Raw genomic sequence first — 27,961 nt, 5'->3', positions numbered from 1 at the left:
GTACTAATCAACTGGGTCACTCTAGCTCAGAATTTTTGATATCTCATAGAGTTAGTCTCCTTCCTCATTTTAAGAAACATTCTTGGCTATTTTTGCCTACTTTTTCTTCTAGATGAGCTTTACAGTTTCCATTTTTAAAAAGTCAGTTGGGATATTTATTGCAGTAATATTGAATTTGTAAATTAATTTGAGGATAAAGTCATTTTTATGTTGAATTTTCCTGTTTATCATCATAGCATATCTTCCCATTTATTTAGATCTATTATAGTTTATATAGATTTGTGCTCTTTATAAAAGTCTATTAAATCCTAATGTGAATGGATTTTCTTTCCTATTTTATAATTTCTTATTACTGTCAAATAGCTTAATGATTTATGTGTAAAGCTCACATTTGGCCATGTTTTGGAACTTTTATTAGCTGTAGTAACTTTTTCATTGATTTTGTTGGGTATTCTATATTGGCAGTAATTTTTTAAAAAATATATTTTATTGATTTTTAGAGAGACAGTTGGGGGAGGGAGAGAGAGAAACATTGATGAGATAGAAACATTGATTGGCTGCCTCCTGTACACCCCCCTGCTGGGGATCAAGACCACAACTGGGGTATGTGCCCTGACTGGGAATCCAACCGGTGACCTCTCAATGCATGGGTCCATGCTTAACCACTTGAGTCAACCGGCAGGGCAATATTGGCAGTCATTTACAAATCATTTCCCTTAATCCTTCCTAATCTCTCCTTTTTTTTTCCTTCCTTAGTCCATTGACTAGGAGCACCCATACAATTATATCAGTTAGTAGATATTCTTTTTGTGTTCCTTATTTATGTTAAGAATGTTTTTGTTTTACTGCAGATTAAGGGTTGTTTTTTTTTCTTCTCCTAAGTAGCTAAGAGTTGGGATGGATATTGAATGGAGTCCAATGTATTTTTTAGTTTTTATAGGTATTAGCTTTAATTTATTACTGTACTAGCTTGCATGAACAGTTTTCCTAATGTTGAATTATCCTCAAATAAAATTAATGTATTCTTTTTTTTTTTAATCCTCACCCGAGGACATTTTTTTCCATTTTTTTGTTCAGATAGAGTGGGGGGTGGGGAGGGAGAGAGAGAGAAACATTGACATGAAAGGGACACATCAAGTGGCTGCCACCCGCATGACCAACCAGGGCCGGGGACAAACTGCAACCGAGGTACATGCCCTTAGCGGGAACCGAACCCGGGTCTCTCTGGACCGCAGGCCAATGCTCTAACCGCTGAACCAAACCGGCCAGGGCTCATGATGTATTCTTAAATATATTACTAAATGTGCCTGGGCAGTGTGGCTCAATGGTTGAGCGTCAACCCATGCATCAAGAGGTTGCTGGTTCAATTCCCAGTCAGGGCACATGCCCAGGTTGTGGGCCAAATCCCCAGTGTGGGGTATGCAAGAGGCAGCCAGTCTGTGTTCTCTCTCATTGATGTTTCTATCTCCTTCTCTCTCTCCCTTCTTCTTTCTCTAAAATCAATAAAGAAACAAATATGCATATATATTACTAAATTTTCTTAGCTAATATTTTATTTAGAACTTTCCCAAACATATCTTTTTTTGTGACTTACCCTCATCCCGTTTTGGTGTCTAGGACTGTGCGGGCTCTCCAGAACAGGTTAATAAATCTTCTGTTATTTTTTCGTGCTCTGTTTGAGGAATATAGGAATTACCTGTTTTTTGAAGTCTTGGTAAAAATATGCCTTTAAAACCATAAAGACCAGATACTCTTTGGGAGTTGAATTACTTTTTATTTTCTGATTATAAAAGTAATTCATACCCTGGCCAGTTTGGTTCAGTGGTTAGAGCGTCAGCCCATGGACCAATTAGTTGCAGGTTCAGTTCTGATCAAGGGCACATACCTCAATTGTGGTTGTCCCCAACCCTGTTGGGTCGTGCAGGAGGCAGCCAGTTGATGTATCTTTCTCACATCGATGTTTCTCTCTCTCTCTCTCTCTCTCTCTCTCTCTCTCCCACTCTAAAGATAAATAGAAAAAAAATAACCTCAAGTGAGGATTAAAAAAATAATAATATTTATGTTTGGGGAGGGAGGGAAGATATAAACCAAAGAACTTATATGCATATGTGCTTAACCAATGAACACAGACAACAGGGTGGTGAAGGCAGTGGGGGATGGGGAAGGGAGGAGGGTGTCAGTAGGGGAAAAAAAGAGGGTCATCTGTAAATACTTTCAACAATAAAGATAAATTATTTTTTTAAGTAATTCATGTTTGAAGCAACTATCGTAAAAGAAAGGAGGAAATAAGTGTATATATTTATAATAAATTATTTCAGCCACACATGTTAATTAATCTGCCTTTTCACCTAAAATATTTTTTACTGTCTTTTCAGTTTTTTATTTATTTGTTTTTTGGCTTTGAAGCACTCTTTTATTTTTTTAAGTTGTTTTTTTTTAATTAAATTACTGGGTGACATTGGTTAGTAAGATTCTAAAGGTTTCAAGTGTACATTTCTGTGATGCATATCTGTATATTGCTTTGTGTGCCCACCACCCAAAATCAAATCATCTTTCATTACCGTATATTTGACCCCCTTTACCTTTTACTACCCTCCATCCACCTTTCCTCTGGTAACCACCACACTCTCGTCTGTGTCTATGAGTTTTTGTTTGTTTATTTCTCTTGCCTGTTCATTTGTTGCTTTCTCAATCTTTTAATTTATTATGCAAATACTTGTTTTATTCCAACTAAGTGATATGTATGTCTAGGGAGATTATTTATCTTGTATGTGGCTATTTAATGAACTTAACTATTTTTTCTTTTATTTGTTTATTTTTTTATCCTCACCCCGGGGACGTTTTTGCATTTATTGTCAGATAGAGTGGGAGGGAGAGAGGGAAGGAGAGAGAGAGAGAAACATCCATGTGAGAGACACATTGACTGGTTGCCACCTGCATGACCCCAACCGGGACGGGACGAACCATAACCGAGGTATGTGCCCTTAGTGGGAACCGAACCCAGGGCTCTCAGGTCTGTGGGCCAACGCTCTAACAGCTGAGCCAAACTGGCCATGCAAATTTAACTATTTTTAATAGTTCTGCATTGATTGTCTTGGCTTTCTCATAGGCAATTCTATTATCTAAAAATAGTGACAACTTTGAGTCTTTTTTTCATACTTAAACTGCTACTCAATTGTTTTTGTTTTTTTTCTTTCTGGTTTTAGAGTTAAATGTAATACTTGCTATAGACTTTAGGTGGTCTGTCATATTAGCAAAATATTCTTCTGTTTGTGATTTATGAAGACATCTTTAGCAAATGACATTTTGGCATCTATCCAGATGTTCCTATGGCCTTTCTCCTTGAATCTGTGAATAAGATGGATAAATTAATAGCTTCTATCACCACATATTGTCCTTTTAATATACTGTTTAAATTGCTAATGTTTTTGTCAAGTTGTCCTTAAAGTTAGTCTTTAGAGCCTTGGATTGTTACGTTTTATTACTCGTCAGCTTCTGCTGTGTAGAATAAATTTTTTAGTTTTTAAATTTTTAAAATTTTCTTATATGTCACATGACTGTATCCATCCATCCCTTTATTATGATTTTGTTTTTGTTTATTTCATTTTGTTTTGTGTTTTATTTTTCCCTAAAACAGTATCTCTGGGGAATAAGTGTAGCCAAAGAATTAAAATATCAAATAAAAGCAGCCATACATTGATATAGCAGTTTGAAATTTATTTGTAAAAATTTTTCTTAGGTGAAAATACCAATTTGCTGTGTGTTAAAATGTTTATGGGTGATTAAATATATTTATTTCAGATTTGCTTTTACCATTCTGTTGAAATAATATTCTTAGAGCATCTTTTTTCTTTTTTCCTTTAAATACTTTTTTAATAGGTTCTTAATGCTAGTGAAAAAGCAGTTGTGGAGGCGTTATTTCAGAGAGATTCACTTGTCCGACAAAGTCAGGTATGACTAGAATTTGTATATATTTTTTTCTGAAACATGGAAACAAAAGGTGAATGACATAAAAGAATTGAAGGTGTTTTAATTTAAAACATTTTTTCTTTTTGATTATTTTATTTGTAATTAAAAGGAATTAAGAACCTTGTTTTTGGTTTTCAAATAATAGCACTAATGTTTCCAAGAATAACCTATTAAGAAGTGTGTTATTTCTGTCGAAAATTTTAGCCATTTGCCATAATATTTATATATCTTTACAAAGTAAAAGTAGTGGTTGGAAAAATTATTACTTCCTATTTTTGTATCCAAAACTTCTCTTGAAGTTATGGGTAGGAGTACTGCAAATAAAATCCTAACAGATTTTATACTTAATACTTCTTTTTTTTTTAACTTTCTAGCTGGTGGTAGATTGGTTAGAGAGCATTGCCAAAGATGAGATTGGAGATTTTTCTGATAATATTGAGTTTTATGCAAAATCAGTATATTGGTAAGTCATTAAACTTTTATTCCAAAGACTTAAAGTTGGTTTTGTTTATTCATCTTTTAGCAAATATTTATTCACTCATTACTGCTTATTCCTTTTGTGAGTAAAACAGATAAAAACCCTGCCTTTATGGAATTTATAATGTTTAAGAGAGGAAAAACAAATACATATCCTATTAGGTATTAAGAGTTTTGAAGAAAACAAAGAATCGGAGTTGCTGCATAGAGGATGGTAATGGGTACCACTTTAAGTGGAAGAAGTGATCAGGGATGGCCTTTCTAAGAAAGTAACAGGTAGTTAAAAGTAAGAGGCTTTTAAGAATTAAAGGAGGCGAGCCATGCAGAAATATGGGGGACAAGTGTTCTAGTTAAGAACAGAAACTGCAAAGACCCTGAGAAGGTAAAGTATTTGTTCACAAGGAGGCCAGTGTGAACACGGCAGAGAAAAGAATGGTGGGAAATGAGATTGAAGAGAGCCAACTCACATGGGACTTTTATAGGCAGGCAAAGGTAAGGGTTTGGGGCTTTATTGTAAATGTGATGGGAAACCTTGAAAATAAAAGAATGTGACATGGTTTGACTCATGTGTTCAAACAATCAACTGCTATATTTTTTAAATAATTATATTTTGATCAAGAAGACATTTATGCCATGTTTCAAGCTACCTGTGATTTTTAAAAAATTTTTCTTTTCCCTACACCCTTCAATACTTTTTAAGTTATTTTAGGCCCTTGAAACCAGAAAGCACCCCTATGTTAAAGAGACAATTTATTTCAAAACTTGAAGAAAAAGTTCAGATTACTTTGAATTCAGTAATATTATGTGTACAAAGTCTGCAAGTCAATTTTATTTTCTCTGCTTACCTAGGAAATTAGTGTTACTGGATGTTTATTAAAAATTAAATCTTCAGTAGTTGCGATATTCTGAGCAAAGAAGGACTTCTCATTTTCAGGAAAAAGATTTTAGTTAAAATGCTCTGTTAAGATTTTTGCAAATTTTATACAAATACAGAATAGAGAACCCCCAATTAGACCCACACTTACATGGTCATTTAGTTTTCTTTTTATTTTTTATTTTGTTTCTTTATTGATTTTAGAATAAGACGAAGGGAGAGAGAGAGAGAGAGAGACAGAAACATCGATGAGAGAGAACATCAATTGGCTGCCTCCTGCATGCCCCCCACTGTGGATTTGGCCCACAACCTGGGCATGTTCCCTCACCAGGAAGTGAACTGGTGACCTCTTGGTGCATGGGTTGACACTCAACCACTGAGCCACACTAGCGGGGCGGTCATTTGGTTTTCAACAAAGCTGTCAAAGCAATCAAATGAGGAAAGTAATGTCTGTTCAACAAACTGCAAAAAAACTGGATATCTATGTGAAAAAAGATTAATCTTGCATCATACCCAACAATGAATTCAAGATGGATCATAGTCCTAAATGTAAAAACTGAGACCATAAAGCTTGCAGAGTAAAGTAGAAGAGGACATTTTTATGATTAGGGAATAGGTAAGTGTTTCTTTTAGGTCATGGAATGCAATAAGGGGACAAAAATTGATTTGACTTCATCAAAATTAAAAACTTCTCATTAAAAGGCATCATTGAGAAAATGAATTGGTGAGCTGCAGATTGGAAGAAACATAGAACCCATAGTTCATAAAGAGCTACAACTCAGTAATAAAAAGATAACTCAATAAAAAGGACAAAGATTTGGATACCTCACAAAACCATATAGATGAATGGCCAATAAGGACATGAAAATGTCCTCAACATCATTAGTCATCTGTGCTAAAATGTAAAATGCCCTTTTATACTTCGCATTTTTTGCTTGTTTTTTCTGAATTTGTGCCCTTTTTTTTTCCACTTTGAGTTGTTGTTTTTTTAATAGACCTATTAGAATTGCTCCTTTAAAAAGAAATTGTACTTTTTCTTTCAGGGAAAATACTCTGCATACCTTGAAACAACGGCAGTTGTCTTCTTATATAGGAAGTGTTCGTACTCTTGTCACTGAATTGGTAAGTGTTCTTTGAAACGAAAGTTCTCTTTAAAAAGGAAGAAAAGGTAGCACTGGCCAGTTTGGCTCAGCGGTTAGAGCATTGGCCTGCGGTCCAAAGAGACCCGGGTTCGGTTTCTGCTAAGGGTACGTACCTCGGTTGCAGTTTGTCCCCGGCCCTGTTGGGTCATGCAGGTGGCAACCACTTGATGTGTCCCTTTTATTTTTTTTAATCCTCACTCAAGGACATTTTTCTATTTTTTGTTCAGACAGAGTGGGAAAGAGAGAGAGGAAGAGAGAGAGAGAGAATCATCGACGTGAAAGGGACACATTGAGTGGCTGCCACCCGCACGACCCAATCAGGGCTGGGGACAAACTGCAACCAAGGTACGTGCCCTCTCTGGACCACAGGCCGACGCTCTAACCACTGAGCCAAACTGGCCAGGGCTGATGTGTCCCTTTCACGTCGATGTTTCTCTCTCTCCCTCCCACTCAATATGAACAAAAAATGGAAAAATGTCCTCAGGTAAGGATAAAAAAAAAAAAGGTAAAGAAAAAATGAAGGAAAGTTGTCTCAAAGTTACATGATTTTTTTTTTAAGGCTGAGAAATTTTCTTCTCTTGGTTTCTTGTTTTTGTTTCCTGAAGATTTTCATGTACTATTTAACACTAAAACTACTCAGTTGCATTTGAATTTGATGGAGTGTATTTGCACATATCTGTGACCTATGTATTACAAATTTTAAAAGAAGGTATATAAAGTGTTTCTGATTTTCCAGCATTAAAAACAAATTAATTTTGGTCTTACAGCAAGGTTTGACTTGATGGTGACCTATGAAAGCTCTATTATATAGAAAGCAGGGGAGAAGAATAAAGCTTTGTGAATTAGCTTTAGGTTAGAAGGGTCATTTTAGGACATGAGTAACAGTGGATTTGAAAAGAACAGGAGTCTAATTGTAGAAATGAAGGGCTAGAGCTTTGTGACAGGTGACAGCACGTGAATTAAATGTTTATAGTGAACAGTGGGAAAAATAAACAACAAATGAAAAAATTGATAAAACTACATTTAGAAACTACTGGACAAACCTAAAATAAATAGCTAAACTACTTAGTAGCAAGGAACTTGAAGTCATTTGCTCTTATCATCTGGAATGTGGTGGTTTCCTTTTTCCAGAAAGAGAACATATTCTGAAATTGAATGATTGTATCTGTGTGCAAAATATTTATAAAACAGTCAAACCTATTGTGCATTCCACTTTTCTGGATTGATACTCATATTGCCATACACAGTAACATTGGAATAAGAATTATTTTCTTTCTTAATTCACATTAAAATAGTTTTTCATTTAAAATTCAACATTCAGACCATGGTGTTCTTTGCTGAAAAGTGAGAACACTGTATTATCCCAAATGTTTAAAAGCACATTTCTTTCTACATATAGGTAGGAATGACTGGGGTTTTTTAAGGGGGGTATTTATTAAAAATCTGGGGTTTTTTTGTTTTTTAATTTATTGGGTGTTGGTGTGTTTTATCTAGCATTAACCCCATAACGGGCTCTCTTCTCATAGGTTCTCCGAAACTACCAACTAGCCCTTTTTAGTCACAGAGTAGATTGAGATTCCTTCAATTTCTCCTCTGTGCTCATTTTTTCATCAAGGCCTAATTCTGTTTAGAATTCATTTGGCCGTGTAGTTGCTATTCTGTCAGGGTAAAGGTCAAGTCATCTTGAATTATGAGTAGCATTCTAGAGTTACCTAGCTGGGCTGGGATGGGCTAGTGGTATTTCCACCTTTCCTGACCTAGGCGTGCACCTTTGTGGGCCAAAGGAGTCTGTTTTGAATGGGCAATAGGCAGTTGTATGCCCTTTGGAACACTTATGATACTTTCATTCCCATTGTTAATTAACTAAATCATAAATGAATTTATTTCATTAACATATTCAGAAAAGATTTCTTATCTTTTGATGATGTTTAAATGTATGTGGATACAAAGAACTTACAGTTGATTTTTTTTTATAGGACCCTGATGCTCCCATAAGACAGAAAATGCCCCTTGACGATCTAGACAGAGAAGATGAAATTAGATTACTCAAATATCTTTTCACTCTGATTCGTGCTGGAATGACAGAAGAGGTAAATCATGTGCCCCTGCTTGTCCAATTTTAAAAAGTCATGAAACTCTGGCCAGTTTGACTCAGCAGTTAGAGCGTCAGCCTGTGGATCAAAATGTCTCAGGTTCTATTCCAATCAAGTGCACATACCTGGGTTGCAGGTTCAATCCCTGGGCCTGAGCAGGGTCGTTTGGGAGGTGATCAATTGATGTGTATCTCTCTCTCTCCCTTCCGATCTATCCAAAAATCAGTGGGAAAATATCCTTGGGTGAGGATTAACAAAATAAAAAGTCATGGCCTGTTCTGAAGTTGAAGGGATCCTTGTGACCACCAAGTATGCCATCTCAAATCAGCAATCTCAGTGTATCTAGATGTAGTTGCTGTTTGAAAATTTCCAGTGATAAGAAACACATTGCCTCAGAAAGCAGTGTACTCTAGTTGCACACCTCTAATAGAAAAAAGTTTTTAAGAAGTCAGACTTTGCCTCCTTATATTTCCATTATTTGTAGTTCTGTTTTGTGTGTGTGTGTGTTTAATATTTTTTTCTTTATTGTTAGAGAGGAAGGAAGAGGGAAAGAGGTAGAAACATTGATGAGAGAGAGAACATCGATTGGCCGCCTCCTGCATGCCCCTCACTGGGTTGGGCCCACAACCTGGACGTGTGCCCTGACCGGGAATCTAACCTGGTGACCTCTTGGTGCATGGGTTGATGCTCAACCACTGAACCACACCAGGTGGGCATCTAGTTCTGGTTTTTAAGAGTTGAGAATAAGGCTGATCTAAATTGCTCTTTCAGGTGACACAGTTTATGTATGTATTTGAAGACCACCATGGCCCTCAGTCTTTCTTTTAACTTCACCCCTTTAAAATGTAATCTCCTTTGTGATAGTTAAGATCTTATATGTACAGGCATACCTCTGAGAGACTAGGTTCTGTTCCAGATCACCTCAATAAAGCAAGTAGTAATCATTTTGCTGGCAGAGGGTCTTGCCTTCCATTTGTAAAAAAAGTACAATGTCTGTAAAGCACAATAAAATGTGGTATGCCTGTAGAAAGTTAAGTATCTAATAGGCAGCTTATTAGATGAGGCATTCTGATGCATAGGAATTTCAAGCTTTAGGAATTATGTTGTACCTCTTTTTTTTTTTTAAATCCTCACCCAAGGATATTTTTCCATTTATCTTCAGACAGAGTGGGAGAGGGAGAGAGAGAAACATTGATGTGACAGAGACACATCGATTGGTTGCCTCCCACACTACTCTTACCAGGGCTAGGACCTAACTGCAATCTGGGTATGTGCCCTTGACCAGAATCGAACCTGTGCCTCTTTGGTCCACGGGCCAATGGTCTAACCGCTGAGCCAAACTGGCCAGGGCATGTTGTACCTCTTCTGTAGTACTCTTGGTGATGTTCTTTTAGAGTTAATTCAAAGTGTTGTTTTCGCCCTGGCCGGTGTGGCTCAGCAGTTAGAGCATTGGCCCACAGACCAGAGATGCCAGAGTTCGGTTCCCGCTAAGAGCACGTACCTTGGTTGTGGTTTGTCCCTGGCCCCAGTTGGGGTTGTGTGGGTGGCAGCTAGTCAGTGTTTCTTTCCCTCTCCCTTCCTCTCTCTAAAATCAATAAAGAAAAAAAAAATTTTTTTTAAAGTGTTGTTTTTTCTGTGTTATAAACCATTAGCATATAGTAATTTTTTATAGTAGTAAGTCTTGGGTTATTAAGAATCATTTTTATTTTTTAATTAAGAAAAGAAGTTGCTATCATATATTCATTTACCCAGAAAATATTTAAGCCCCAGCCACTCTGCCAAGTGATGTGAAAGATACTAGAAGTTGCAGTGGCAAACAAGGGTGTATTTTTAAAAACATAAAAAATATGATCACGTTACTTGAAGGCATGAAAAATAAGAACTTTCTAGGTACCACTACCTTTACATTACCACAGATAGTGTGTTTTTGTATTTCTTAGAGCTCTTTTTTTTATATAATTCTTTTTAATATAATTGTAATCATATTATACAGGGTTTGTTTTTTCTTTGCAATTTTTATTAATTTATTTTCGTTACAGACTTTCCACTTTTTCCCCCGTAGACACCCTCCTCCCGATCCCCACCCCCAGCATTGTTGTCTATGTCTGTTGGTTACACAAACATGCATATAAGTTTTCTGGTTCAACTCATCCCTCTTGTTCCATACAACTCACCCTATTTAAAGTTCACACTTCAATGACTTTGGTATATTATTAGTATTTTTCTTATTGAGGCAAAATATATATAACAAAATTTGTCATTTTGACTTTTTATTTACTTTTTTAAATATATTTTTATTGATATTTTAGAGAGAGAGGAAGGGAGAAAGAGAAACATCGAAGTGAGAGAGAAACATCGATTGGCTGTCTCCTGCAGGCCCCCCACTGGGGATCGAGCCTGCAAGCTGGGCACGTGCCCTGACCAGGAATTGAACTGGGACCTCTCAGTCCACAGAACTATGCTCAATCCACTGAGCCACAATGGCCAGGCCATTTTGACTGTTTTTTTTTTAATCCTCACCCGAGGACATTTTTCCGTTTTTTGTTCAGATAGAGTGGGAGGGAGAGAGGGAGGGAGGGAGAGAGAGAGGAGGGCGAGAGGGAGGGAAGGAGAGAGAGAGAGAGAGAGAGAAACATTGACATGAAAGGGACACATCGAGTGGTCCCCACCCGCATGACCCATCCAGGGCCAGGGACAAACTGCAACCGAGGTATGCGCCCTTAGTGGGAACTGAACCCAGGTCTCTCTGGACCCCAGGCCGACGCTCCAACTGCTGAGCCAAACTGGCCAGGGCCCATTTTGACTGTTTTTAAGTGTGCATTTCAGTGGCATTAATTATATTTCCAACACTGCAGTGCTGGAAAAGTACTTAATGCTTTACCCAATGTGACTCAGTGCACCAAGAGGTTGTCAGTTCGACTCCTGGTCAGGGCACATGACCAGGCTGTGGGCCAAATCCCCAGTGGGGGGGCATGCAGGAGGCAGCCAATCAATGTTCTCTTTCATTGATGTTTCTGTCTCTCCCTCTCCCTTCCTCTCTCTTTTAAAAAAAAGGGAGGGGGGTTCTTATGCCTTATGGAAAAGTATAAGCAATGTATGACAGGGTTAGATAACTTATGACACATGTTACAAAGAACATTGTAGACAACTAGAAAAGGCATTTCACTTCATCACCATATGTATGTCTTACCGTTTTCTCTTTCTTTTCCTAATAATCCCTTTGTTCTGATTTTGGGCTTACCAGCCGGATCCATAGAGGCAACCATTGCCTCTATATCCAACATTTTTCATCATCTTAAACAGAAACTCTATATCTATTATGCAATAACTTCCCATTTCCCTTTTCCCCCAGTGCCTGGTAACCTCTAGCCCATGTTCTGTCTCCGTGAATTTGCCTCACCTAAATATTTCATATAAGTGGAATCATATAGTATTTGTCCTTTTGTGTTTGGCTTATTTCATTTAGAATGTTTTCAAGTTTCTACATTCAGTTTTTATCCTCTTTTTAGATAGCATATTAAAACACTTTCCACGTTTCTACATAGCTTTCATAACTTGTTTCATATTTTTTTAAACCATCAATCCAGAATGGTATTTGAAATATTCTTTAACTGGTGTGTAATAGTTAGGTTTTCTAGGTTCAAGAAACCCAACTCAAATAATTTACAAGAAGGGAATTAATTGGCTCATGGAAGAGGAAAGTACAGAGGGTTAAATCTGGCTGTAAGCAGGATCCAGGGACTCAGGAGATGTCATTAGGACACTGTCTCTCTTCCCAAGCTCTTGGCTCTGCCTTCTCTGGCTTCATTCTTAAGAAGCCACTCCTTGTGTCTGTGATGGCCACCAGTAGTTTATGTCTTCCTGTCAGCTGCAGTCCCAGCAGAAGGAGTATATCTCTTTCTTAATATCTTCAGCAAGAGTACTGGAGGTGATTCTTTTTAGATCAAATGCCTAACCCTAGAGTTCAGAGATGGGATTAGGCCTACTCAAACCATATGAAATAAGAATGAGGAAGAGATGGCTTCTGAAGAGATGGTGGAACAGCAAACACCTTTCTATCCTACTGGCATAGTAAGCTCATTTGATTGGCTATGTTCAACATAAATATTGTCAAAAGAGTGAATGAGCAATAGCACCCTGTCCTTGTTGAACTAACAATGTTTTTGTAATACTTTTACAAAAATCAGTGGTCATCACCCTCTTTAGCCCCATTTGTCTCTAGCAGAATTAAATGCCTGTGGGCTCCATGAGATCCGGTTGGTAAGCCCAAAACCAGAACAAAGGAATTATTAGGAAAAGAAAGAGAAAACAGTAAGACATGCACATGGTGATGAAGTGAAATGCCTTTTCTAGTTGTCTACATTATTCTTTGTAACATGTGTCATACATTGCTCATACTTTTCTATACGGCATAAGCACCTTTCCAGCACTGCACAGTTATGGGACTAACTGCTCTTTCTTGTTTCCGAAGGCACAGCGGCTCTGTAAACGCTGTGGTCAGGCATGGAGAGCTGCAACACTTGAAGGCTGGAAGCTCTATCATGACCCTAATGTTAATGGAGGTATTTTAATAGATTATATTCTGAGAGTGGGGGATTAGCTCTAAATGCCAATCTTTATGAAGTATCGCTTTTGTTTTTAGAGATCACTGAAAAATTTCATTTTAAACTATATGTTTTATTTCCTTAACTGTTTTATAGGAACAGAATTAGAGCCTGTTGAAGGGAATCCATATAGATGCATTTGGAAAATAAGTTGTTGGAGAATGGCAGAAGATGTAAGATATAATAAAGTATTTACTGATAATTGATTTTTACTCTAATTAATTGAAATCCTGATGAAGGTATTCTGAAATGCTCGGAGTCGTGTAAGGCTAAAATCACTGCTTTCAAAGAACTTCCAATCAAATTGAGAAATCAGAGTTGACAGACTTAACTACTAAGCAGAATTACTCAGACACTAAGTAGTAAGAATTAAACACTGATAAAAGGCAAAAATATAAAGACCAGTGAATTCTGAGAATAAACATTGGGCTAAAGCTGGTTCCCAGGAGAAAGAATCAAATTGAACTTTTAAAAATTAGTGGGATTTGGGCTGTTGGGCATGAAAATAAGGAATTTTAGGTAGGATGCATAGATTATGATTTGACTTATGCATTTCTAAAAATCACTGCAGCATGCAAAATAGTACAAAAACCCACAGGACTTTTTGGGGGAAAGTAGTGAAGAGCACAATATTAAAAAACCATCAGTGATACATAAGAACTTAATAGAAGTGGCACAGTTTCACACTGTTAAATGGTTAGGAAATATATAAATACTACTATAAATGTGGCACTTTACCTTGAAAGAGACTTGACGTTTGCTTGTGGAATTGAGTGTCAAAAGTTCCAGCATGTGAGTTATTGTAAAGTGGTAAAAGAAAGTTATCTGAAATTAAACAGAAAATTGTAACACTCAATGTGTGTCAGTTTAGCATATAACACACCGGATGAACTAAGGTGGCTGGTAGATGTTTGAGGTGTGTTTCTTTTATATATGTCTAAGTGGCCAGTTCAGCTGGGTGTAGTTTTCTGCATTCACTTTGTGTTTCTTGAGGATGAAATTGTGCATAAACAAATGGGAAATATGCAATATGTTCAGATTGTTCCTTGATATATCAATTGCATTGGAACAGATTCACATTTTCAAAACAAGCATTATAGCAGAACTGACTGTAATGAAAAGGTGATTGAAAAAGGTGAACTAAGGACAGGCAGTAGTGGTCCTCAAGTGCTGCTTAAGGAATGAGAGGTTTTTTAATTTATTTTTTTTTATCCTTACCCGAGGACATTTTTGCATTTATTTTCAGATAGAGCAGGAGGGAGAGAGGAAGAAAGAGAGAGAGAGAAACATCAACAGGAGAGATACATCGAGTGGTTGCCACCCACACAACCCCAACCGGGGCCGGGGACAAACCACAACCGAGGTACATGCCCTTAGCAGGAACTGAACCCAGGCCTCTCTCGTCCGCAGGCCGATTCTGCCCTAACCGCTGAGCCAAACCGGCCAGGATAAGAGGTTGTTTTTTTGTTTTGTTTTGTTTTGTTTTGTTTTGTTTTGTTTTGTTTTGTTTTGTTTTGTTTTAAATCGCAGATAGTGGTGAACCATTGAAACCTCTAGGGCACATGACAACAGTGTTTTAAGATTAGCCTGATAGGAGAAAATAGGCTTAAAATTGAATGGACTAAAGGCTGAGTAATTAGTTATGAGCCCGTCAGAATCATTCAGACACTAAGTAAAAAAGACTGTCCTTGCCCTGGCTGGTTTGGCTTAGCGTCGGCCTGCGGTCCAGAGAGACCCGGGTTTGGTTCCCACACGTACCTCGGTTGTAGTTTGTCCCCGGCCCTGGTTGGGTTGTGTGGGTGGCAGCCACTCGACGTGTCCCTTTCACATCCATGTTTCTCTCTCTTCTTCTCTCTCCCTCCCACTCTGTCTGAACAAAAAATGGGAAAATGTCCTCCAGGTGAGGATTGGAAAAAAAAGACTCCTATATAATTGAGAGTGGACAGGGAGGGAACAAGAATGGTCAGGACAAGTAATTGGAGACAGAGGCAGAGGAGGACTCAGATAGTGAGAGCCTCCGAAGTTTGGTGTGGATGATAACTGGAAGTGCAATTGATAGATTCTGGAAGTAAAGTGAAATCGTGATGAATATAATTAATTCTGTTTAAGAGTTTGATGCAAACTGATGCCTGCCAGGTTCTAAGTGCTTTGTTGTGATGTTTTTAGGTCAGTATCAGGTAGTATTAGATATTTAGAAACTTTCTAGCTTAAAACACTAATACAAATCCTATCTGGAATAAAATTGGACTATTATAAAGAATTCATTAGACTTGGATCTGCTTTTACCGTATATTTGAAATTTAGGTGTTTGACTTTTCCTGAAGATGTTAGCATTGACTATATGAACTAAGGGATCCTTCCTCTTATTACCCCACCAAGATATTTCACTAAAGTTTAGAAACTATCAAATAAACAAGTTCAGTTTAGAAGATATTGCAGAATTCCAGATTATGAAAGAAATTGACAAACTAAGAAAAACAGTTTTCCAAATTTATATTTTTTGTATTTCAGGAGCTTTTTAATAGATATGAGAGAGCAATTTATGCTGCTTTAAGTGGGAATCTCAAGCAGGTATGCAATCTATTTTAATAATTCTTTACTTTTCCTATGGAACAAAATCAGATACATAAAATATTCTAATAATTACATATCTTATAAACTTAAGCTACTTTTTAAGAGTGGCAGTGATAAAAATAATCATGAAATAGAATAGTGACTCGAGCTGCTTAATATGATGTATCCCATATACCAAATGATGCGTTAATACATGAAATCAGGCTTCAGTTTCTAAGAATTATAAGTGTAATTACAGCATACATTTATTGATGACTTACAGTCAACATAGCTTTATACAGAAGTGTGCCACTGAGGCATAGTGACTCCTCAGATTGTCTAACAATCTATGGGTGACCTCATTACCCCCTGCATTTTACATCTATTTTGAGATATGTTATATTAGTTGAAATCTATCGTATAGCAGCATGGAAAATTAATGCTATTGTGAAATCAGTATGGAAAAAATCTTCATAGTTCAAACTTAGAATGTGTGGGGAGTGGGTGGGTTATTTGATATATTTTATATTACAGTCCATAGTATTTTGTGATTATAGTAACTTTATAGTCAATATCAATGGATGTAGCTGTATTTCTTTTCTTTTTTGATGACTATGTCTATGGGCTTCTGTTTTGGATTGGGGGAAAAGCTTCTTCCTGTCTGTGACACCTGGGAAGACACAGTGTGGGCCTACTTTCGGGTGATGGTGGACAGTCTGGTAGAACAGGAGATCCGGACATCAGTAATAACTCTGGATGAAACTGAAGAACTCCCTAGAGAATATTTGGAAGCAAAGTAAGTGTGCTGGTTTGTTTCAGTCATGGTGATTTTTAGTATAATATAAAGTTTAATTTTGTATCCCTTGTTTATATTATTAATATTATTTTATCGCTTTCCTGTTCTTTCTTTCAAAGTTGGACCTTAGAAAAGGTTTTCGAAGAACTTCAAGCTACTGATAAAAAGGTAAACAGTAATGTGAATATTTTACAGTAACTGAAATAGGAAACAATAGATGTTATGCTGTTAGGCACTATAGCTGGAAGGCAAAAAAATATATGAAACTTTGTTATCTTCTTCCTTTTTTTCCTTGCCTATTATCCAAATGAGAGACATTTTTTAAAAAGAAAAAACCTAATTGCATATTTAAGTAATGTATCATTTCTTTTTCTTTGGTTTAGGATTGGACTCATCTATAGATGTAGTGTGCATGTAAGCTAATTTATCCCTTTCCTTTTGAAAAAGAAAGACATAATGGAAAATAAAAATTTTTCTAGATCTTAAAATAATCTATTATTTTTAAAAACAGTAATCTTTAAAAAAATTTAAATGGCCCTGGCCGGTTTGGATCAGCGGTTAGAGCGTTGGCCCTTGGACCAAGTTGCAGGTTCGATTTCGGTCAAAGTCACATACCTCGGATGCGATTCGTCCTCAGCCCTGGTTGGGGCCATGCGGGAGGCAGCTATGTTGATGTTTATCTCTCTCTCTCTCTCTCTCTCTCTCTCTCTCTCTCTCCATCCTTCCCTCTTACTCTATCTGAACAAAAATGGGGGGAAAAATTTAAATGATGAAAATAATAGCATATGTCCTTGGAACAAAGTAATCCAATAATAAAACTTTTATAATTTCCTCTCAACACCTTTATGGTTATTCTCATTCCCCTGAGAAAGCACATTGATGGGTATCCTTCCATATCTTTCTCCATACTCTTACAGATATGTAAGAAATAATATAGATATTCCGCTGTATGGTTCTGGGTTTTGTTGTTTTTCTCATACTACATACACATTATTCTACAACTTCTGTTGTTTTTTTTCTTCTTTCATTTAATGATAGTCCAAGTTAGTGAATATAGATTAACAACCTAACTTATTCTTTTTAATAGGTACATAATATTCTGTAGAATGATGTATAATTTTTATGTTTTGATTGATTTTTTTAGAGAGAGGAAGGATGAGAGAGATAGAAACATCAATGTGAGAGAGCTATATCGATCAGCTGCCTCCTTCACGCCCCCTATTGGGAATCGAGTCCGAAATCTGAGCATGTGCCCTGACCGGAAATCGAACTGGGATCTCTCAGTCCATGGGATGACGCTCAATCCACTGAACTGATGTAAAATTTTTTAATCATCCCACTTTTGGTGATATTGAGGTTGTTTCTGACACTGTAATGCTCATCTACTAGTCTTGTTTCTTTAGGGTAGGCTTCCTGAAAGCAGGGTTGCTGGTTAAAGGGTATATGTATATTAAATTAATTAACTGATGTGTCCATTTCCCTGCATTTTCACTGGTTCCAAGTATCACCTTTTTATTTTTTCCAATCCGTTAGATTAGGTGAAAAATAGGAGTACACTGTTCTACTCATATTTTTCTGTGTATTCATAAGTCTGAGCAAGTGTTTCTGTGTTTAATGACCATCTGTGAATTTCCTGTTAGATTTTTTACCTATTTTTCTGTTGGGTTTTATCCTTTCCTTATTGCATGAGCTCTTTGTATAGTAAGGAAAGTAATGCTTTTTATGACAAGGGTTTATTGCCAGTTTATTATTTTGGAGATTTCAGCAAATGAAAGTAAAATAAAGTCAAGGAATAGGTATAAATATTAGAAAGGAGGGAACATTTTCATATGGTAAAAGTGTAAATCTAGAAACTCAAAACTCCATAAATTACTAGAATTAATGAGATAAGAATTTGTTAATCTAAATTCAAGAAAAAGTTAGAAAAAGTCAGCCTTTCTATACTTGTTACAACTAGTTAGAAAAGGATATAGCCTTCCTCAAAAGTCCCATTTAAATTATTGACTAAAACTATAAGATACCTAGGAATAAAAATTAACCAAAGGTTTGAGAGCCTTCATAAAGAAAACTGTAGAATCTTATTGAAAAAGATGATGGCCCTGGCCAGGTAGCTTAGTTGGTTAGACTGTTGCCCCGATAGGCCAAGGTTGTATTGTGGGTTCAATCCCCAGCCAGGGCACATATAAGAAGCAACCAATGGTCCAGCCGGTGTGGCTCGGTGGTTGAGCATTGACCCATGCACCAAGAGGTCACCAGTTTGATTCCTGGTCAGGACACATGCCCAGGTTATGGGCCTGATTCCCAGTGGGGATCATGCAGGAAGTGGTCAATTGATGTTCTCTCTCATCGATTGTTCTCTCTCTCTTTTCCTCTTACTTCCTCTCTCTAAAATCAATAAAAGTAAAGAAAGAAAAAAAAAAAAAGCAACCAATGAATGCATAAATAAGCAGAACAACAAATTGATGTTTCTCCCCACCTCTCTCTCTTAAATCAATCAATAAAAATGTATTTAAAAATGAGGAAAAAAAATGAATAAATAGATATACCACATTCCTAGATGAGAAGACTTAATGTAAATGTTATTCATTCCAAAATTAACATAGAAACCTAGTGCTTTAGGGGATTATTCCTAGACAGAAAATTTTCAAACAGAAAATTAAGACAAAGGAGAAAATTTAGAAAAGAACAGTAGTTATGGGATAATTGTCTCCATAATGAAACTTAATGTAGAGATACAGCAAAACGGCATGGAATTGGCACAGGAATAAATAGATCAGTGGATACAAAAGTTCATGAGATCCGAGTATAGATAAGAACTTGACAAATGACAGAGGTGACGTCACCTTTCATATTAGAGGAAAAGGGATGGTTTATACAGATACACGGTATGGACATAATTGATGTTCCATCCAAAAAGAAAACAGAGCTAGTGCTATACCTCATGCCATGTATGCAAATAAGTTTCAGCTGAAGCAAAGTTTCAAATGTAAAAAGAATAAACTAAAAGAAAAACTAGACAACTGAATAAAAATTTTTAAAAATGCTGCAAGAAATTCATCTGCAGGTTACTTGTAAATGGTTTTTTCCTACTCTGTGTCTAATCCTATTTTGATGGTTGTTTATTACTCTTGGTGCCATGTGCAGAAGAGAATACCCAAAGAATGCTTTCAAGAACTGTTGTTCATATCGATAGAAATCTTTATAATTTATTTTGCTTATTAGGTCACAAGTCTCCTTTCTGGTCCACCATGGACCACAGTAGTAGTATATAAAAAATAAAAGTTTAATAGCATTCACAGAGATTAATTGTTCTGTCACCGTTCTCTGCTTTCAAAGATAATGTTCAATTCTGGATTTATAAATCTTAAGTATATTCAAAGGCAGTATCCTTCTCATATTTTATTTTATTTTGATTTCCTAAGATCCTTCATTTCCAACTTTTTTTTATGTATGTTTCTTCAAAAGTTTGAGATTTTTAGTTTAACAATGAGTACATACTACAGAATGACCACTAGAAGATTTATGGAAAATGTAAAAATTTTTTTCAGAGAGTTCTGGAAGAGAATCAAGAACATTATCATATAGTTCAGAAATTCCTTATCCTGGGAGACATTGATGGTAAGATAGTATAATATTATTTTCTTTGTATGAGTTCCTTGTTTTCTTACATTCATTTTGAAAAAGTTGTCTAATCAGTGCATATGACTTACCACATCTTTTAATCTGTATAAATGTCAGCTATTTGAATGCAACTGCCTACTTAATTGTTATAAGATAAAGATTGAATTTCATCCAGAGTCTGTGTTATGTAATGGTTATGAACAATGACGTAGTGACTTAATGGCACTAGAGGTGTGTGGTAAATGTTCTTGGTAATGTTTATTTAGCTTCTTTTGTTTTTTATTCCCATTGTTGAATCTTTGCTTTGATGACTTGTAGGTTTGATGGACGAGTTTAGCAAATGGCTTTCCAAAAGCAGAAATAATCTACCTGGACATCTCCTCCGCTTCATGACTCATCTCATTTTGTTTTTTCGCACGCTGGGACTACAGACCAAAGTAGATAAGAATGAACCCTTGACCTGTCTCTGCAAGGCCGATGCTTTCTACCTATCATCAGGAAAACACTGCTTTGTTGTTGTTTTCTAGAAATGGTGATAGGGGTGCAAAAGTCCTCTATACAATCTCATATGGTCACTCAATGATAATTCACTGAGGGTGAACCATTAGGGTTCTAATCTGTGGCTGCAGAATGCTGATATTCATCTGGTTTCTGGTAAAATCGTAGCTTTAATCCTCATTAGTACCCAATTCTGAATCAACCAGCTAAGCTAACCGAACCAGACAAAGTTCTTTGTGAGATTTTAAACCCTTATGTCTTTTTCTCTTTTCCTAAGTAATTAACTACATTTTGGTCAGAGTACACGGAGAAGGCAGAACGATACAGTAGTTTAAAGCTTGGGTTTTGGAGTAAGAGTCCTGGGTTCACAGCCTTACCCAGCAGCTTCTAGTTTTATAATTCTGGGTAAATAAACTTCCATAGGTGTAGTTTCTTCCTCTATAAAATGTGAACAATAATAGTAACTACCTACAAAGAATATGGTATGGTTCGGTCAGACAATACATGAACTTTGCTAAGCACTTAGCCTAGCATATAGTTATTGTTCAGTGTTAAATATTAAATCATTTAATAGCAGAATTTTTTATCAGATATATTCCTGGTACACATAAGCAGTTGTGTTTATCATTGAATTATATCTTTTTTTCCCTATGAAGGAAGAAGTTTCCATTGAGGTTTTAAAGACATACATACAGGTAAACTTTAAGAATCCACAATATGCTTCTTTGTTTTTTGTTAGAGTTTAAAATTATTCTGTTTAGCAGCACAAATCTGTGTTTGTATGAATTTTTCCTAAATATGTTTGAAATTTTAAAGTGAGTTTTTTTTATTATTTTTATTTTTTTATCCTCACCCGAGGACATTTTTCCATTTTTTGTTCAGATAGAGCGGGGGGGGGGGGGGCATCGACGTGAAAGGGACACATTGAGTGGCTGCCACCCACACAACCCAACCAGGGCCGAGGACAAACTGCAACCGAAGTATGTGCCCTTTGCGGGAACCAAACCCGGGTCTCTCTGGACCGCAGGCCAATGCTCTAACCGCTAAGCAAACTGGCCAGGGCTAAAGTGAATTTTTTTAAAAGTACCACTGATCCTAGAACTTGTCTTGCTATTGACATACTTTGATCTTTTTCTATTTTTTAGCTTTTAATAAATGAGAAACATACAAACCTCATAGCATTTTATACCTGTCATTTGCCTCAAGACCTAGCTGTTGCCCAGTATGCATTGTTTTTGGAAGGTGTTACAGAATTTGAACAGCGTCACCATTGCCTGGAGCTGGCTAAAGAAGCAGGTAAAAATGATTGAGAATTCATCTGTTGAGCTTATAGGCATATTATCATTTTGGCTTTAGTAACATTTATCCTTCTAGTTTTAAATCTTATTTCTCTTGAGAGAATTTTAATGAAATTGTTTTAGGAATAAAATATACTATAACTCATATAAAATATATTTTAATTTTGGCATTTTTTAAATAATGTCTTTTATATTTTATGTTACATTTTTAAGAAATTGTTATCCCAAATTTACCAAATTATTGTGACTGTTTAAAGAATATTAGTGTGAATGATTAATTCTTGCTTATGTTTCTTCAAAAAAATTTTTAGATTTGGATATTGCTACTATAACAAAAACTGTAGTTGAGAATATTCGAAAGAAAGATAATGGTGAATTCAGTCATCATGACCTGGCCCCGGCCCTAGACACTGGCACTACTGAGGTAATGTGAGGGGAAAGGGACGTGTGCTTTGGGGAACTTCCTCTACCTTAAAATGTTCTGGCTGCTGCAGCATTTTTTTTGCTTTATCAGTCAGACCTTTCAAATTATAAAAATTAGGGGCAAACTTAAGGTCTTATGTAAGGATTTACTTGTGGTAGTATTGTGTAGTAGGAAGTTTCTTCAACAGAAGAAATCTGAGCATTGGATATCTGCTCATCAGATTATTCTAGATACTTGATCAATCATTAACTCTTACATAGCTTACTTATTCTTATTTTCAGAAAGGAATGAAAGTTTTATCTAGGAAAGAAAATGTTAGAGTAGTATTTAAAGGAATCAGTGGTTAATTGGTGGGTCGTAGAACATATAATTTCATATTCACAGTACAGTAAGTTTCTCTGTAATTTAGTAGAAAGCTATTAAATGTGAAAATAAACTAAAGAAAGCTAGCTTTTTTTACAATTTTGTATAACTGGAAAGAAAATGATGTTCACTAAAATGCAGGTGTAAATTAATTTTACTAATTTGCAGAGTATCTTAGAAAATAATAAAATCAATATTTTTTTTGTTTTTGTTTTTTCTTTTTCAATTAACTGAATAGGAGGACCGTTTAAAAATTGATGTAATTGACTGGTTGGTATTTGACCCAGCACAGAGGGCAGAAGCATTAAAACAAGGCAATGCAATAATGAGGAAATTCTTGGGTATGCTGTATTTTTAGATTCTTTTCTTTTTAAGTTTTTGTTCATATACATATGAACAAACCTGGTATTATGAAATAAAATACGTTTATAGTGAATTTTTCATGTCCTATTCAATTTTGCATATAATCTAAAGGCTTTGAAAAATGTAACCCTTTTTTTTTAAAAGATACAGAACTATATAAAAGTAACTGCATTTAATCCTTTTGTGACTATATCATTGAAATAAAGATGCCCAGCCATTAGGTAGAAAGGTCACCCAGACCTTTAACAGAAGTATGTTGGGACCTGAAACGGTTACAGCTCACTGTAGATGTTGCAAGCCAATTATTAGACTCCATTAGAAACCACTAAACAGAAATCTACATATATTGAAAATTTACATATCTTTTTCACAGCATCAAAAAAGCATGAAGCTGCAAAAGAAGTATTTGTGAAAATTCCTCAGGATTCTATAGCAGAAATATATAATCAGTGGGAAGAACAAGGAATGGAAAGTCCACTTCCTCCTGAAGATGACAATGCTATCAGAGAATATTTGTGCATTAGAGCTTATTTGGTGAGTTTGTAGACAGAACAACAAATGTGCCTATCTTCATGATGATTTTTCTGATTCACTCTCAGACTTTGAACTATTTCCAGGAGTGGCGATTGGCTTATTGTCTTATCTATACTCTTGTGACTCTGGTACTGACTGATCCATGGGGCCATTAAAATCACGACCTTGTGTTTATTAGCATGAACCTCTAATTAAAGCTAACCAACCAAGAACATCTTACATGGCAGATAGTATATGTGATGTCTGAAACTTGTGGTTTTTGTTTTTTTTTCTTGAACATTTAATTCTGTTTTTATTTTTATTTATTTATTTTTTAAATGTTTAACCTTTTTTATTTTTATCCTCACCTGAGGACATTTTTCCATTTTTTGTTCAGATAGAGTGGGAGGGAGAGAGAGGATGAGAGAGAGAGAGAGAAACATCGACATGAAAGGGACACATCGAGTGGCTGCCACCTGCACAACCAACCAGGGCCGGGGACAAACTGTAACCGAGGTACATGTCCTTAGCGGGAACCGAACCCGGGTCTCTCTGGACCGCAGGCCGACGCTCTAACCGTTGAGCCAAACCAGCCAGGGCTGAAACTTGTGGGGGTTTTTTCCAGTATGTTTTTATTGATTTTTTTAGAGGGAGAGGGAGAGAGAAATAGAAACATGAATGAGAGAGAAACATCAATTGGCTGCCTCCTGCACACCCTACAATAGGAATTGAGCCCGAAACCCAGGCACGTGCCCTGACCGGAAATCGAACCAGCGACCTCTTGGTGCATGGGATGATACTCAGTCCACTCAGCCACACTGGCTGGACAAGAAACTTAATGTTTTCTTAAGATTCTTTGAATGCTGATCTCGACTTTACAATTTCTGCTTTTGGCAATAACTGAGAAAAACAATACATTCTCTATTTGTTGTGACTGAAATAACAGCATACTCATTCAAAATTCATTCAACAAATAATGAAGTGATAACAGTGGACTAGTTTCTAGGGCTAAGTCTGTGGATAGCTTTCTCTCCTTGCCTTCTAGACACTACTGGTCAAAAAGACAGACCAGTAAATGTGTACATCACAGTGATAACACAGAGTGACAAACGGGAAGATACGTATTATCAGGGTGCTAAGAAAGGACTAGGTGCTAGAAAACACAATATATACAGTGTACACCTTGCTGGTGTTTGTCACTTGACAAAACATTTATTCACAATGATTTTTTTTTTTTTGGTATAAAAGCTAAATGTTAAAGTTTTATTTCTTGATGCTGCAAAATTATTTTTAAGAACTAAATTTGAGAAACTGTTGAACATATGTGAAAAGTGTTTCTTTTTTTGTATTTTTCTATTTTATATTTTAGGAAGCCCATGAAACTTTTAATGAGTGGTTTAAGCATATGAATTCAGCTCCACAAAAACCTAGTTTGATACCTCAACCAACTTTTACTGAGAAAGTGGCTCATGAACATAAAGAAAAGAAATACGAAGTAAGTTGAATACAGATGAAACCTGTATATTGCATCTTAACAATACGTGTCATATATTTAAAGAGTTCATTTTTCAGCAACTATATACCTATTATAACAGGTGATTTTGCTGTTAATATTCTACTTTGAAAAAAAAACAGCCTTCTGTTTAGTTATTTTTCTATGGATAATTAACCAGACCTGAATCATACCTTCAGATGACAGTAGTGTTCATTTACAAAGCTATTATTTTAGTGTTTTGTTTAACTACAATCAGTTAATGTTTATTTTTATATTTGGCTAACTGAATGTCAACACTTTAAAAAGACTATCAACAGGAGGAAGCATTAAACTGGAATAATTAAAATAAAAATACTTAAAATAGCAATTTTCAACTGGTGTAGTGCAAGAATTTTTAAACCTGTAATACCTGACTATTTAGTATTTAGTCAGGATCACAGACCTCTTTTCCCTTAGATTGTCCAATAAAAAAAATGACAACAGCCAACACAACAATAGTCATCTGGTGTGAATACCCTATCTTGAACCATAAGTGTATAAGTCATATAATAGAATTGCATCTTATTAATCAAGTCACATAACAGGGTGCATCTGATTGGTTAATTCTTGGTACCAGAAAATCCTTATATACAAGTATAGGCACCTGATTTTTTAAAAATATCACTTTGGAGCAAAAAGGGTAGGTAATTACCCTTTTTTAAAAAAAAATAAATCAATTAAAATTATACTTATTTTTGTCAGATTGGCAAAAAATAGATTTTTTGGTGTGCTGCATAATTTAGAATGATGTTCCATATCTATATTCCTGTCTGTACTTTACAAATACATTATTCTAGTTGTTTTCATCCATGACGTATCTGCTTTTTGTTTGTTTTGCAGATGGATTATGGTATTTGGAAAGGGCATTTGGATGCCCTAACTGCTGATGTGAAAGAGAAAATGTATAATGTCTTATTGTTTGTTGATGGAGGCTGGATGGTGGATGTTAGAGAGGTAAGCTGTGTGTATTTGTTTACAGCTAAAAGCAAAACACAAAAGTCTTTCTTCTTTTTTAGGTTTTATCTCTGAAGAGGAGCATCTATAGGTTCTTATATAACCTTTGTACTAATAACTGAATGTCCCATAATTTAAGCCTAAACTAAAAATTCTAGCTAGGGAATGGGAATAGTTGGGGAAGCTATTTTTTCAGATTTAATATGTTCATTCAGGATACTAAAATCTAATTTTTTAAAATTCTGGACCTAACTTTTTTAAAAAACGTATTGATTTTCAAGAGAGGAAGTGAGTGAGAGTAAGAAACATCGATTTGTTGTTCCACTTACTTGTACATTCATTGGTTGATTCTTGTATGTGCCCTGACTGGGGATCGAACCTGAAACCTTGGCGTATCAGGACAACTATTTAAGTATACATGTATTTAACTCAGGTTAGAGATACGAAGATAAGTCTTAGTAGTATGAGTAAGACATATATAAAGGAGTGGCTCTCACCTCTAAGCTGTCCATTTAAATGACCTGGGAAGCTGTTAAAAAATACTGGGTTCAGCTCTGGCTGGTATGGCTCAGTTGATTGAGCATCGTCCCATGCACTGAAAGGTCTCCAATTCAGTTTCCAGTCAGGGCACATGCCCAGGATGTAGGCTCGATTCCAACTGGAGGATGTGCAGGAGGCAGCCAATTGATGTCTCTCTCTCTTCCTCTCTAAAAAAATCAATGAAAACATATTTGTTTTAAAAATACTGGGTTCTACCCCCAGAGTTTTAAGTTTAATTAGTCTAAGATAGGTCTGGGCTTTTATTTTTATTTTTTTTAATTGCTTAGAGAGCTTTAATGTGTAGGCTGGGTTGAGAACCATTTACAGAAGTACTAAATGCCATAAGAAATGCACAAGTTAAATATTCTATGAGTTCAGGAAATAAAAAGGTTGCTTCTACCTGGAAGAGATCTGGAAAGGATATTTGAAAGGTAGTCATTTTAACAACTTGATGACCACTTGATGTCTGTCTGTAGGATGCTGAAGAAGACCATGAAAGAACACATCAAATGGTTTTACTGAGAAAGCTTTGTCTGCCAATGTTGTGTTTTCTACTTCACACCATATTGCATAGTACTGGTCAATATCAGGAATGCCTGCAGTTAGCAGATATGGTTTCCTCTGAGCGCCACAAACTTTATCTGGTAAGTTCTAGAGCATTTGCAATTTAAATTTTAGTGATTTGGTAAGCTATACTTAGATTTGCTTAAAGTAATAGTCCTGTGTCAATGATTGTGCTTTTTTTTTCTCTTTCAAAATATGTGTACATTCCCATGCAGTTAGAAGTACATACACTGGCTCAGAGAAATAGCTTTGACGTTCCTAACCATGCTATCATACTGACCTCTAGCTACATAAATATTAAAAGGAATTTCTTCTTGTATTAAGCTAATCAGGTTGATTAGGTGACTATATGTTCTTACTCTTCTTTGTTCTTATTCTTAATGTTTTTCTTTTTTTTTTTTTTTGAAAATCAGGTATTTTCTAAAGAAGAACTAAGGAAATTGCTACAGAAGTTACGAGAATCCTCTCTGATGCTCCTAGACCAGGGACTTGATCCATTAGGATATGAAATTCAGTCATAATTCATCTACTCTTTGTAATCTCACTAATTTCCATGATAAATGGAGTTTTTTTGTAAAATACACATATTTGTAATTACTGGGTTTTTTCTTTTGCATTATTGTGGGGAGAAGTGTTTTTAAAATTTAGACACTTGAATTTTGTACTTTTCAGAATATTATGGTGACACTGGAATTTTAGTGTATTATATCAATATTACCCTGTGTTTATTAATAAAATTATTTAAAAATTAAAAATTTTTTTCTTACAAATTCCAGGATTG

General features: G+C 35.8%; 1 protein-coding gene and 1 long non-coding RNA gene across 4 annotated transcripts in view; one reads left to right on the top strand and one right to left on the bottom strand.

Moving 5' to 3' along the window:
• The window catches only part of NUP107 (nucleoporin 107), a 45,247-nt gene extending 17,292 nt beyond the window's left edge, over positions 1-27,955 (top strand). For 2 of the 3 annotated variants that reach the window (XM_036251960.1, XM_036251959.1), the window contains 20 exons: positions 3,880-3,951; positions 4,344-4,432; positions 6,364-6,442; positions 8,439-8,552; positions 13,027-13,117; positions 13,256-13,332; positions 15,671-15,730; positions 16,363-16,508; positions 16,628-16,676; positions 20,057-20,126; positions 20,448-20,566; positions 21,284-21,322; positions 21,773-21,923; positions 22,237-22,349; positions 22,951-23,053; positions 23,449-23,609; positions 24,958-25,083; positions 25,963-26,076; positions 27,093-27,260; positions 27,594-27,947. In XM_036251960.1, the coding sequence (XP_036107853.1) occupies positions 3,880-3,951; positions 4,344-4,432; positions 6,364-6,442; positions 8,439-8,552; positions 13,027-13,117; positions 13,256-13,332; positions 15,671-15,730; positions 16,363-16,508; positions 16,628-16,676; positions 20,057-20,126; positions 20,448-20,566; positions 21,284-21,322; positions 21,773-21,923; positions 22,237-22,349; positions 22,951-23,053; positions 23,449-23,609; positions 24,958-25,083; positions 25,963-26,076; positions 27,093-27,260; positions 27,594-27,701 (2,049 nt within the window). In that variant the 3' untranslated portion in view covers positions 27,702-27,947. Of the gene's footprint in view, positions 1-3,879; positions 3,952-4,343; positions 4,433-6,363; positions 6,443-8,438; positions 8,553-13,026; positions 13,118-13,255; positions 13,333-15,670; positions 15,731-16,362; positions 16,509-16,627; positions 16,677-20,056; positions 20,127-20,447; positions 20,567-21,283; positions 21,323-21,772; positions 21,924-22,236; positions 22,350-22,950; positions 23,054-23,448; positions 23,610-24,957; positions 25,084-25,962; positions 26,077-27,092; positions 27,261-27,593 lie in introns of all 3 variants that reach the window. The other variant, XM_036251958.1, reaches the window with a different exon arrangement.
• Positions 1,604-27,961, bottom strand: part of LOC118624031 — a 28,532-nt gene continuing 2,174 nt past the window's right edge. Inside the window, exons 2-3 of the long non-coding RNA XR_004958320.1 lie at positions 13,898-13,984; positions 1,604-1,672 (exon numbers count right to left, since the gene is read on the bottom strand). This is a non-coding gene — a long non-coding RNA (uncharacterized LOC118624031). The remainder of the gene's footprint in view (positions 1,673-13,897; positions 13,985-27,961) is intronic.

This window comes from Molossus molossus, unplaced genomic scaffold (genome assembly GCF_014108415.1).
Source record: "Molossus molossus isolate mMolMol1 unplaced genomic scaffold, mMolMol1.p scaffold_m16_p_10, whole genome shotgun sequence".
NCBI classification, from domain to species: Eukaryota; Metazoa; Chordata; class Mammalia; order Chiroptera; family Molossidae; genus Molossus; species Molossus molossus.
This window is presented reverse-complemented; position numbering and strand designations above follow the sequence as displayed.